Source organism: Melanotaenia boesemani, chromosome 12 (assembly GCF_017639745.1).
Source record: "Melanotaenia boesemani isolate fMelBoe1 chromosome 12, fMelBoe1.pri, whole genome shotgun sequence".
NCBI classification, from domain to species: domain Eukaryota; kingdom Metazoa; phylum Chordata; class Actinopteri; order Atheriniformes; family Melanotaeniidae; genus Melanotaenia; species Melanotaenia boesemani.
The window spans coordinates 9,531,708-9,544,862 of NC_055693.1; the positions used below are offsets into that span (position 1 = coordinate 9,531,708).

At 38.9% G+C, this 13,155-nt stretch overlaps 1 protein-coding gene across 5 annotated transcripts in view; it reads right to left on the reverse strand.

Annotated features, from left to right (window-relative positions):
* The window catches only part of adcy5 (adenylate cyclase 5), a 103,491-nt gene continuing 90,336 nt past the window's right edge, over positions 1–13,155 (reverse strand). For 2 of the 5 annotated variants that reach the window (XM_042001032.1, XM_042001031.1), the window contains exons 12-21: positions 9,411–9,498; positions 7,704–7,820; positions 7,397–7,555; positions 6,585–6,769; positions 6,454–6,474; positions 6,030–6,162; positions 5,057–5,320; positions 4,443–4,647; positions 4,060–4,184; positions 1–3,271 (exon numbers count right to left, since the gene is read on the reverse strand). In XM_042001032.1, coding sequence (XP_041856966.1) covers positions 3,140–3,271; positions 4,060–4,184; positions 4,443–4,647; positions 5,057–5,320; positions 6,030–6,162; positions 6,454–6,474; positions 6,585–6,769; positions 7,397–7,555; positions 7,704–7,820; positions 9,411–9,498 — 1,429 coding nt within the window. In that variant the 3' untranslated portion in view covers positions 1–3,139. The remainder of the gene's footprint in view (positions 3,272–4,059; positions 4,185–4,442; positions 4,648–5,056; positions 5,321–6,029; positions 6,163–6,453; positions 6,475–6,584; positions 6,770–7,396; positions 7,556–7,703; positions 7,821–9,410; positions 9,499–13,155) is intronic. The other 3 variants (XM_042001034.1, XM_042001033.1, XR_006012181.1) reach the window with 2 other exon arrangements.

Sequence of the window (13,155 nt, forward strand, 5' to 3'; positions counted from 1 at the left end):
CCTGTGAAACATCTCAGTTTATTTTACTATAAAAAAAACGCATAGTGTTTAGCATGACAACAAAAGCAACCCGCAGTTTTCTCTCTGGAGCTGTTTCTGTCACAGATGCTGATTCTCTTCATGTCAGAGTCAACGTGAGGATATGTAGCTGCAGAAAATAAACGATGAGCTCCCTCCAACTTATTTAAAGAAAAAAAAAAAAAAATCATACTCGACTCCTGCTCATCTCTGATCTGTGCCTCCTTGTGTTTTGTTATGGTGCTTTCATACACATTAAACAATAGATAACAAGCTCACAGGGGCGTAAGTATGGCACAGCAATCAGTGAGCTGAACGCGTTGACAAAGTTTTTCTAGTGTGTGAAATTAATGGCTGCAGCAGTACAGTAAGATGAGACTGAAACCAGCAGAGTAGACCAGTGCAGACTGACTTTTCTCAGAGGCTTGTAATAATAATTTAGTCCATTTTTGCTTGTTCATCTTGAACAAAAAAGCAACATTTAATGGAAAAGGCTGGTATTAATGTATAAATCTGTGTACGATCACCAAAATCTCATGAAAAGACCAAAATAGACAAAGGCCAACACTGCTCCTGAACTACCCGACACATTTGGATTTGACATCAAGTAAAACCATAATGCATGTTTAGTGTTGCGTTTGGCACATATTCTAATAAATACTGTAGAGCTGGCTTACACTTACTGACAAATCAGAGATTCTGCAAAACTAGAACATTTCTAACATGGTTACAAGAAGCTCTGCAGTACAGGGAAAATAACATTTGAAGCAGAAGGAACTTAAACTCTGGTCCCTGAGGACCACTGTCCTGTAGGTTTTAGATGTTTCTCTGCATTGTGTAAAACATAAGCTTTTGGATCTAATTCATTTGAATCAGGTGTGTTGGAGTAGGGTAGCCTCTAAAAAGGGATGGAACGGTGGCCCTCAAGGATCAAATCTTGTGATCCCTGATGTAAAATTATCTGATAAATACCCAAAGTAAAATTATGAACCTGTAATGAGTACAACAGGGATGCTTTGAAACATCTGAGTCCTACTGGCGCTCATGAACCAGTATAATAGTGAACACCTCTACAGCCTAATTAACATTTAATAAGAGTTTTTTTTTTTAATTATACCTGAAATAATTTAACTAATTCTATTAACTTACACATATTCATTCCTGTTTAAATGGTTACAGGCTCCATAACAGGATCACTTTACATGTTTAAAGTGTGTCATCTAAAAAGAAAATGTTTCACTGTCAGATTTCATCGTCTTTTAGTGTTTAATTACCTTTAATATGTTTAAAACTCCTCTTAACAGCCGCTATTAAAATAGAAACTGAATTAAACTCGGCATCCAGCAGTTTATTTCAAGTCAAATTTACGTGCTCATTTTAGTCTTTTCACGAGATTTTGTCATTTTTCATTTTTATTATTAAGTTGATCCTTTTTTTTATTTTTATTTTTATGTTCAGGTGAAGTCATGACACTGTCCAGACATGTATTCATGATTGTACCCTGTGACTCAGCCGAGACAAACCAAAACCAGAAGTAGTGTTGGGTAGTATCACTTAAGTGTATGCCAGGCCAGGTCAATTAACATGCCAAGTAATGTAATACTGAAGAAAATAGATCTTGTGAAAAGGAAAACAGCAGATAAAAGTGCACATTTCCACATGTGCTCATCTGTCTTTGTCCACAGGAGGAGCATCATCGCTGTTGTCACTACAGAGTCCATATTAAAGGCCTCATCGGAGATTGTTGGACATTCATTGGGTCGTACCATCTGATTGAGCAAAGAAGAGGGGGCCGTGGAAGCAGCGTACGAGGAGGTGGACGGCTGAAAGCACTGGAGTGCAAAATGGCTTTTGTGCATCAAGTCTGATGCATTGCAGTCCTATAGTCTGTTGCTGAAACTGCAGCTCTGCTCAGTGTGACACTTCTTCTTTACCATGAGGTTGAAACACACAAAAAGGGGAGGTTATCAGTGGCATCTAATCAGCCACCAGTTGACTTCCTGCAGATAAAAAATTAAATGGATAAAAAGCCCCTTTCAGTGAAAAGAGCATTAGAGAGAGAAAAAAATAGAAACCTCGGGAGTGTTGATTCGCTGATGCTAAAAATAAGTGGCTGTGGTGTGATGCTAAGATCAGGCAACAGAAAGGACTTGTGAAGTCCCAACATGACTTCTACAGTACATACATCTGAATGCACACTGGAGTTTATAGACATCTCTCTAATATATGAATGTACAAAATATAGAATCTTAAAATATCTCATAGGGTTGGTGTTCTGAAGTCAAAATAGAAATTTTTTTTTCAAGGTTAGAAAAAGCTCTTCACTGACATCCTCTTTGTGTCACAGGTGTGAATATATGCTTTTGATACTATTGTGTGAGGTTGTGAATCAGCATGTCTGATGGGAAGCTTTCTGTGAACACTGTAGTGTTTTCTCTCTCGTATAAAGAAAAACAACCCATATAAGAAAGGCCCCCTCATTCATGAAACAAATCACGTGTGATGAGACATAACTTGCTGTGACTCCATTAATCTGTTAATCAATGATGTAATTAAATATTGATACATGGATGAATAGTGCTGCAGTGCTGGCTTGGTGTCCACATTTGAGAAATCTGCACCTGTACCACAACATGGACAAATGTTTTACAAACAGTACATACAAATCATCTACATACACAAAACTTTCAGGGTTGTACATGTACATAGTGTATGTACCTCAGCAGGAGAAAGGCAGAGAGAAAGAAAGGAGGCATCAGAGCTTATGTCTTCCTGCAGGTTTGTCTGGGAACACTTCAGAAAAGCTGGCAGATTGAGGCTCATCAAGTTTCTTTTACCTCCAGGACCTAGTTGGCCAAACCCGTCTTTATGTTCTGATTGGACATCTTTGGTCTAAAAGGCAGATTCAAGCAGGCACACCTTCATGACATGAATGGACTCCTCCACAGGCTTTGGGGATGAATCCTCTTATCCTTGGTAGCATCAAGTTTAAGAAGGGTCCACTGCTGTGAGAAGAAACTTCAATCTCAGCCCACTGTAAGCCATAAGAGGTCTGTAAGCCAGTTTGTTAGGTCAAAAGGCGCTTAACCTTCACATGTGTCTGTTTATCACTTAATAAAGGTTAACTGCTGCTGGATGGTCCATCAGTGAGGAAGTAGGTCATCATCTCTCCTTTGCCCTTGACTGTAACCACACCTCTGTATTCCAGTGTGTAGTTATAGGAACTCAGTACCTGGTAAAGGTCTGTGGTCACCTGCAGGAAGAGACGGGAATGTGAGCAGACAGATTTGTTTCTGGGAGCTAATAAATGACTCCTAGTGAGCATTGATCTAATGCTTCAAATGCTTTAAAAGGTGACAGAAGGAAAACTAATTCTGTGTCACTGAGAAAAACATGACCCTGACACCCAGCCTCCTCCCTCTGCATCTCTACTTAACCTCAGGTTAAGACTCTGCTGAATTTGCTGGAAAGTTGAAAAACGTGTATTCTTTCTTTGCTTAACATCAACCATCATCCGTATAATTTAAGATAAGAAATGAATAAACCAATAATGTTTTACCATTGCTTGGTTTAATATTTTATATTTCTGACAAGGAAATTTGACTTCTAATTGGTGATCTTTAATTTTTCACCAGGGATCTATGATCGGATTACACTGGTGTGATCTAATCATGCTGTAAAAAAAAATAAAAAATAGGTGACCTGGAGCACTGATGTTAACTTTCACTCCAAAGTGCAGATTTAAGACTCTCTCTCTCTCTCTCTCTCTCTCTCTCTCTCGTGTAGGTGAAGTACTGGAAGAAAAGCTATCAAACACGGGTTTTGTTAACGCCTTACAGAGACACATGTGATGGAGAAAAAACTATCGCCCTTATTTATTTTTTAAATCCACCTGAATTAACTTTTTCTTTCTCAGTCATTAACAATACAAGACATGAGGTACTGTAAAGCTTCTTGTTTCCTCCTGAGTCCCTGATTCACTGAGCCGGTGTGACTGTTTAAAATGATCAGTGTGAAAAATAAGGAAGACAGTAATGCTACCTGGATCCTCTCCGGAACACCTGTGCTGTCCATTCGACTCGCTACATTTACCGTGTTCCCCCAGATGTCGTACTGAGGCTTCCTGGCCCCGATCACGCCGGCAACCACCGGGCCAATGTTGAGACCTAAGACAAGAGATTGATATAAAAAACAATGCAACAACAAAGATGGTGGATTTATTCTTGAAAACACAAATGTCATTTTCTTCAAGTTTCAAAATGATTTTTATTTGTTCACATTTTGGAATTTGCTTGGAAACTGAAAGTCTGAGTGTAATTATTTGCCTTCATTTGAGTTCCAGACAGTAAGTAACCAGCTCACAGCTCTTCTATCCTGGACAGATGTATGTCATAGTAACACCTTGTGTATTTTCTGCTGCCCACCTATTTTCATCTTAAAGTTGTTAAAGGAGTGTTCATTGATGTATTTCATTTGGTCCATCATCCTCATGGCGTAGTCGGCCAGAGCTCGAATGTGCGAGCGTCCAACCTTGTCGTACGTGGAGTCATTGAGACCAGAGGCCGCCATGTAGGTGGAGCCGATAGTCTTGATCTTCTCCAGCTGGCGGAACTGATCCTCGCTAATGATCTAATGATAGCAGGACAGAAGAGGTTATTTCTCTCAGCTGGGTTTTTGGAGGACTTACGTCGAACAAACCTTCCGTTAATTTTTTTATTTCTTTTGGGATCTTTACTGGAAAATGTACAGAATGTTAAACAGTCTTAAGATGGAAGTAAAATCAGCATATATGTTTGTTATTTGTTTAAATAAAGTGAAATCAGTTAAATGTTAACAGATTGTTGAAGAGCCAGGTATTTATTTTTGTTTTCATCATAGATTGCAATGAGCATTGGATCTACGTTCATCAATACATTATTAACGCATGTAGCAAAAAACCTTTACAACCGCTCTGTAATTGTTGAACAATCCCTTATGACAATAAAAGGCTTATTAGTCCAGAAACAGATCAACAATCTCACTCGAGGGCAAAGCTCACCTCATCAAAGTCTGCAATGATTTCATTGAGCAGCCGCAGACACTCCACTCCCTCATTGTTGGCTTCCAACTCTACGTAGAACTCCGAGAAGTTACTGATGGAGGCAAACATGACGGCAACACACTCGCAAGATTGGTAATAGAGCTCGTCATTACGACGCTCACGCTGCAGGAAGTGAGCGGCCACATCTTTGGGCAGGATGTTGTGGAGCAGACGCCGGTTGTAGGCCTGCAGCTCCTCCATCTCCTCCTTCTCCTCTGTGGCCTGGTGAAGATTTGAAGATGGAGATTGAAGTAAAAGAGGACTGAAATGTAATTAAGAATCTCCTTGAGGATAAATGCATAAGGCTGATCATTACTTGTGGATTGCATATCTTTAAAATGGATTGGGATAAATTTAACCACCTGTAGGCATTTGTTTTCTGTCACAGCCTGCTTCACCGTGCCTCTGAGACATCATGGTGTCCATAACAAAAAAAACAACAAAGGTGGGTGCAAATCAGAAGAGTTTGTCCTTTTCTTTATGTATCAGTGTACATAAAAAGATAACATACTATACACTCAGTCCCCAGAATCCATGTAGGATTGGAGTGAGTGCCACAAGTTGAGAATCATTTATCCGGCTTATGTTTGACTCTTTCTGCACAGGGAAGATGGTGGATTTACTGGAGGCAGGCTGGCATAGTTCCCTGCCTGAGCATAAGATTGAAGATGTCTGTAAAGGCACCCTTAAGCTGTTCTAAACAGTCTTTGACAACCAGCTTAGAAATGTAGTCAGGCCCTGCCGCTATGCCTGGGGTGGATGTTGGTTAAGGCTTTCAGAGGAGAAAAAATGTGCCATATACATGTGAAAAATCAGTAATTTATTACTTATTTTTGTTTGGTATCAGGTTGTATAAAGAAACAGGAAAGGTTCAGTTAAATCACAACTGTCCAAGAGAGGGTGCAACACACATACACAGACACACACTGACCTGCAGCTTCCAGAGGAAGTCAAGCCTGGCTGTTGACTCCACCTGCTGAGCGTGAAGGTAGAGGGCAAGAACGAAGACTGTGATCACCACTGGGGTCATAATCTTCAGAGGAACCTTGGTGTCCATCACACAGCTAGAGATCAGCACACACAAACATACATTAACTTTTCTGATGCTTCATATTGAGTTATAAACAACCAAAACAGCCTGTGCATGCAAGTGTTGTTTAACATGATAGATGGAGCAGGAGCATTGCGGCACAGACAGGCTGCCCTCTAAATCTCAGTTCATTGGCGTTAGCATCTGCTGCCAGCAGGTCAGTATAATTACGCTTGTGCAGTGATAATGATGCTGTTAGTTTAGCAGATGACAGAGAGTTGATGCTTTGAGTCTCCGCTGTGCTACAAGTTGCTGTCAGTCTCACCTTGTTCCATTAATGTGCTCGCTGTTAGGGGAGGAACAGAGAGGAGCTGATCATTACAGCATCTGGACACTGTCAAAGATTTATAGATTACAGGCAATAAAAACACACACAGCAGTTATGAAGAAACTCACATAGAGTTGATGGCATTGGCCATAACCAGCAGATCCTGGTTATCAAAGAGGCTGACTTTAGGCACCTCCAAAATGAGAAGGTAAAGCAGCTCGATGAAGAGCATGAGGAAGAGTTTGCCGATGCTGCTGATCTGCAGGAAGACGGAGCAGGCCAGCAGGCTCAGCAGCACACAGGACGAGAAGTACTGAGGGGAAGGGAAAGAGGATGGCTTAGAAAGGTACGTTTGGTGGTCAAAATTTATCATCTGCAAAAGTAACATCTGGAGTAGTTATAAAATGTCTCATCAGCCCACCTTTTGACAATTCATCTGGTAAATTTAACATAACTGTGCAAACCAAATGTTGCCCTTTATAGCTGCAGCTACACTCACTTAGCGCACATTTGTTCTGCTCGTAAAATCAAATCACTTCTTAGAAAATTCACAAAGTAATCCTGATATAACCCCAACATGCAGCACATCTTAAATAAGGATAAGCTGATATTCTAAAAGCAATGAAGCTTTTGTAGACACACTTAATACAAATAAAAAATAAAATAGAATTCTTTAGAAATGACAACTTTAAAAACTGGTGTAGTACAGTATTTTTAAAATCACATGGCTTTTATGTAATATTTGATCTTAAAAGTGAATGTTTTTTAAGAAATACATAAAAAAATCTTGTATCTTTTATTCTTTGACATCTTTCTTGCTCATATTCACTATTACTGCTTGTGTTTTAACAGTGTTTACTGTTTAGTGCCTTGAGTTGTAGCTACTGTATCGTTGTTCTCATAAGAAACGGATGCATGCAGAGAACGAGCAGACCTATACCTCAGGAAAGTTGCAGATGAGTTCATTATTTCCACAGGGGTTAAGTTCTATGTCCAGGCTGTAGTTGAGGAAGAAAGCATGGCAAGCATTCACACGGTCGAGGCTAATGTTGAGCTCTGATTCGATGCAGCTTCGCAGGTCATGACTGCTGCAGGTGAACTGGACAAAGTCAAACACCAGTGAGTAGATTTGGGTTAATTAGAAACAAAAACGGAGAAATATTATTTGCATTCATGAACAACATTGATTTAATTGTCACTTATCCACATCATATTTGCTCTTTTACAGAGTCTTTTAATGAACTTACAATATTGATGAAAGCAGAGAGAAAGACGATGATGATGGTGAAGACACCAACCAAAGTGCTGTTGAGTCTAGACTGGACTATCCTCTTTGAAAGCGTCTGGAGAGGGACTGGGAAGAGCTGAGAGGATGGAAGAAGAGAGATTAAATTCAATCAAACAGTATTTATTCTTTATAGGATTTACTTGACCTCATTAGCTCCTTTTTTCTTCAGATACACACTATCTACAATCTGCAGCTTGGTTTGAGCTCATGAATGAAATGACAACATAAAAATTCTCTGCAGATTCAACAGATGTAGAAGGAGCAGGACTTGGGATTCAAAACATGAGTCATCGATATAAAACTGCAGCAGCTCATTTTTATTCATTTTCAGGTCTTTTCTGCACCTTATGACTTATCAGCAAATGTGAGAAAAAGGATTTAAGGTCAAGCTTCAAACTAAATTCAATAGGGCAAACAATTTACAGAAAGTAAGTTGAAAGTCTTTTGATTTTATGAGTTTGTCCTTTTGACTGCAAAAATATGCAAAAGCCAACATAAAATGATCAATTATTGATCATTAGGAGATTTACACGGTGCTCTGTTCCTCTGTGCTGGTTGATAAAACACTAAAAATACAGCTGAAATGGGAATTAATAATAGTGGAAACTATGTCACAAACTTTATAGATTCTATTTCTGCAGCCTGCAAACAAAACATAAAAAGAGATGTCATCAAAGAGGAACAAAAGCAAAATATACACAAGAGAAATTAATTGAAATGAATTCATCTTCATTTAAAAGTTTTTTTTTTTTTTAAAACAACTTTTAGAGACACCTTCATCACACCATAAACGATCTGCTAACAGAACCTGTGAAAGTATTGGGTATTAAAAAAAGAAAATCTCCATGTCATTTGCAGAATTATTCTTATTTCAATCTACTGACTGAATCTTATACTCGTACTTGTTACTTAGATGTTGCATTTCATGACTGCTCCTATCAGCCTCGAGCTGATAAATGAGTGTTGGCAGTCTATGAGAGCAATGCTGCGGTTTATTTCCTGGTGGCCTAAAACTGCAGAATTACAGAAAAATCTTAAAGTATCACATTCTGGATCAAACTGTACCAGGTTTAAATTACTGAAAAGAAGTGGAGGTCCAACCCAGTCATAATTCTAGTTATTCTGATTAACCTGAAATTGTAAATATAATTTTTTATTTCTTGTATTCATGCCTTGAAGTAGATTATAGTATGATTTTTTTTTAATCACATTAAGCGGGCCATGATTTATGTCTTAGCATAAAAGATGGGAAACCCTCGAGTTCAGACTTTTTACCAAAATATTTTGTTGTTCATTATAGTGACCATTAAGTCTTATCATATATATATATCTTAAAGGGGCTAACACAGGATTTGCACCAAGTTCTGTTAGACCATTTTAGATAATTAGAAGACTTTGCAAATTCATTAACAGCTATCAGGTGGTTTATGCTTCTCATGTTAGGCTTTGCCAAGATGCAGGACTGTAACACAGCTGCCACCATCTTTGACATGTTGTTATGGTCTTTGGTTCTGCATCTTATGGAACTGTGTTGGAGAAGAAATTATATTTAGCTGTTATTACATACGTGTGGGTTATTTGCATGAGCTCTGCACAAAAAAATCTAATTAATGCATTTAGTAGTTTCATTAATAAACATTTCATTAATTACAGTTGCATTTCTCACCCCAAAACAGTAGTACACAGCCGAGATGAACATGACAGCCATCAGGATAATGAAACAAGTGATGAAGAAGCCGATCATCAGTCTGGAGCTGCAAACAACAAAGAAATGGGATGTGATTAGTTACACAAACGTTTTATTTCTGTCTTCATTTTGTTTTCTTTCTGATTCAGTCATTGCTGTGGCTAAAGACACACTATTGAAGGAATAATCTGCTTTTTTAATATTCTATGGCCTTGTGTTTGTGTAATACAGTGGAAGAAAATCTTGTGAATGTGTGTATGTGTGTGTGTGTGACAAAATAGCAGCAAGTTAAGTGAACCAGAGGAGAAAAAGGGAAAAAGGGCCAAAATGACTAAGGATGGCTGATTAAATGAAGGAGGTGGTGAGGAGATGTTGTAGGAGGGTCGAGTAGAGAGGTTAATGAAGAGACAGAATAAAGACGATCAATACTAAGAGATGAGCAGGAAAAAAAGAGAAGAGGGATGGATTCAAGACAAATCCGCCTGAGCCTTTTCAATGTGGTCTGAGTTTAGCTGCAGAAATGCTGAGGTTTGGATTTTGCTGTTTCATTTTGAGAAATGCAGCTGTGCCTTACGATTTATCTTTTCTGTTTTTCTGTTGTGTCTTTCCGAAATGTTAAGTGATGTGAAATGCTTTATAGTTGCATCTGAAGACCACCAAACTTTGCACTGCCAGCATTGAAGGCTTCACATTTCACATTAGACCACATCATTTTGAAAGTGGAGCAACCAATGGTAAAAGTCCAGGACTCGTCTGGCTGAGAAGTGGGGTATTCAGTACCTTTGTTTACCCCCTCTGTGAATTATTTAATTGTCAAGCGGTTCTTTAAGGTTTAAGCATCATCTTATAGCAGATGGTTACTGCTAAAGCAAAGCAAAATGAATGCCTGTGGTACTTGTGCTCAGAATGTATGTGTGTAATGTTGACACTAAATGTCAGTATTACACATGATAACAGAAATTACTTAACTAGAATTAAACTTGTATTAAATTAGGTCTAACAATGAGTTAATGGTTAAAATAGCAACTAGAAGTATTGGAAGCTCTAAAACCAAAATTATCCCCATAGTGAAGAATCTTTTGTACAAAAATGCCTGGATGCAGGCGGTGATCTGGGTCACCCCCATATCTAATCACTTATTCCTTATTCCATTTCTCAGATTTTCTGAAATTTGAATCAAAATCTGTTGACATTTTGAGTTATGTTGCTAACAGACAGACAGACAGACAGATGCTGCCAAAACAGAACTTTCACCTTGGCGGAGGTAATAAGTTTTAAATTTCTTAGAACTTTTCCTCTAGAAAATAACTAATAAAATCAGGCCTCATTTTTGGATTATGATACAATAAAAGCGCAAAACATGAGACTATTAGGCACCCAGTAGTGAAACCATATTGTAACGGGAGGCTAATGCATGCTAGTATTCAAGGAAGGATAGACTTGCCATTGGAGATGCTAACACCATCATCTATTTGTTAATAAGACATGGAGACAAAGCTGGTGTCTATTCATCTGCTTACAGACAAGCAGAGGAATGTGATGGAAATTTATGCAGAATAGAATAAGTTCAGATGCCTATACGCAAAACAGTTTGTATAGTAAGAAACTCAACATGTTTAAAGACAACTATGTGCATATATGTAAGACAACTTTGACATTATGGGTGTAATAAAAAGCAGATTTGAGTTCTGCACCAGGGAAACTATTTCTACCGGTTCTGAGCCGCTGCCTGGACCACAATCCAGCCTCCAAAGGAGCACTGACTTATTGCAGTCTGCTGCTGCTGCTGCTGGAAGCTACAAACCTGACTACATTTACAGGTACTTGTGTTAATTAGGAAAGAGTCGGGTTAAAGCAAGGCTGGTGAGAGAGAGTATATAAGAATTTAGAGGTAGACTGAGCAGGTAGACTGACGACTCGGACTTTGGCAAAGATGTTTGCAGAGTAGTCCTGTTGTTGTTATGAGCAGTGGCGTGTTGTGGGTGAAATTACTAGGGAAGTTAGTCACATGTGCACGTCAGTTTTCATTATATGAAAGACTTCACCTACATATAATATGCACACACTATTTCTTATTGTCTTGGACACTTTGAGTTTATACTACATTTCCAAATTTATGCAAAAATCTCACATATGTATTAGTTTAAAGGGACATTGTGTAACATTTTCTGTTGTATACTGGCCAAAATCAGTGTCTGCATGTGTTATCATTGGTCTAGCATCACTTCGTTTTCCATGCGAGCCAGTGCACATTGAGATAACTGAGATGCAGGAGGAGAAGATAAATGAGAAAGGCTTACTACCCTGGCAAGCTGGAAAATCAGTTAAATTGTTATTCATAAAAATGCAGGACCATGCATGTGCGGCTGCAGCACGGGGGCCTTTTTCACCAATCGCCAAGAAAGCGAAAAAGAACACTTAAAAGGCAGCGTGACCAGACGGTACAAAAAAGGAGGATCAACATTGCGCTAGCTTCCCAAGGTGGAAGGAGATCAAGAAGGAGAAAGATTTTAAAAGTGATTCTGAAGCTGACAGCTTTCTCCTTGACAAGTCAACAGTACCGCCAAAATGAGCCTAAAGCTAACGTTTTTCCATTCAGTTTTGTTACAGTGTTGCTCGTTACCATGGTTATGATGGGCAGCATAACAGTAGATCCTGCTAAAATTCACCAGCCTCAATGGTACAGAAGTGTATGTTTAAGAGGTTTCAGTCGCTTTCATAGTCATGGTAAACACCGGCTTTCAGTTGCGGTAAAGCTGGGCCAAATCCGGTGGGAAGGCTTTATAAGCCGGCTTTTACTGTGACAAAAAGCCGGTGCTGTGTTGAGGCCAGTTTCCCCGTCCAGATCCGGTCCCCCTATGAGAACCATTCTTTCTTCTAAACACAGAGGAACCATATCTGACAATTTGATGGGATGCAGATTACAATATTTATGAAATCATGAACCTTTTCACCTGAGTGATGACTCCATGAACTATCGGATGACATGCTTTCATCTGTGTTGTAGAGGCTTTATGAGATACAGCGGTTACCGTTGTTACGTGTGTTTGAGAAAGTGAGGAGCTGTGATACACGATTCCAACGTTAGATGGGAGTAATTCTTACACAATGTCCCTTTAAACTTGAGATAAAATAAGAACACTCCCATACTACCCAGTCTTTTATGCCTGATGCTCTTGTTAAAAATATTATGGCCACATGTAAGCCTACAGCATCACGATCAACAAACTTTGTCACTCAACAAGCACAAAAGCTTTTCATACTTTAACATTCATAAGGTAAGCAGCTCAGATCTGCAGAGGATATGAACAGTTAGAGTTAATCTGGCTCGTATGGGTGCTATTCGTGGTGCTGATTTTCTGTCCAATAATATGACTTTAGTAACACACATCCAAGAATAATAAACAGTATTTCCACACCTGAATGTAAATTTGGGTGCAGAAATACTCCATTGCCATTCATGTCTTTCATGAATGCAAAGTGGTTAATAACCATGTCCTGAAATTTCCCCGTGGCTTTAAGGGTCTTCCACAGTTTAGTGTCAATTTAATTTGAAGTTGCTGCTGTAGTTTAGTGAAAGTATTTTTCCACTAAAAATTCCAAATCGTCCGTGTTTGCACTTAGCCTACCGGTGTTGCTCTGATTTGATTGGTGTGATGCAGAGAAGCGACTGGCTTCCCTCGGCATGAGCTCAACTAATCACTTCAGTAGTGGCATAATATGA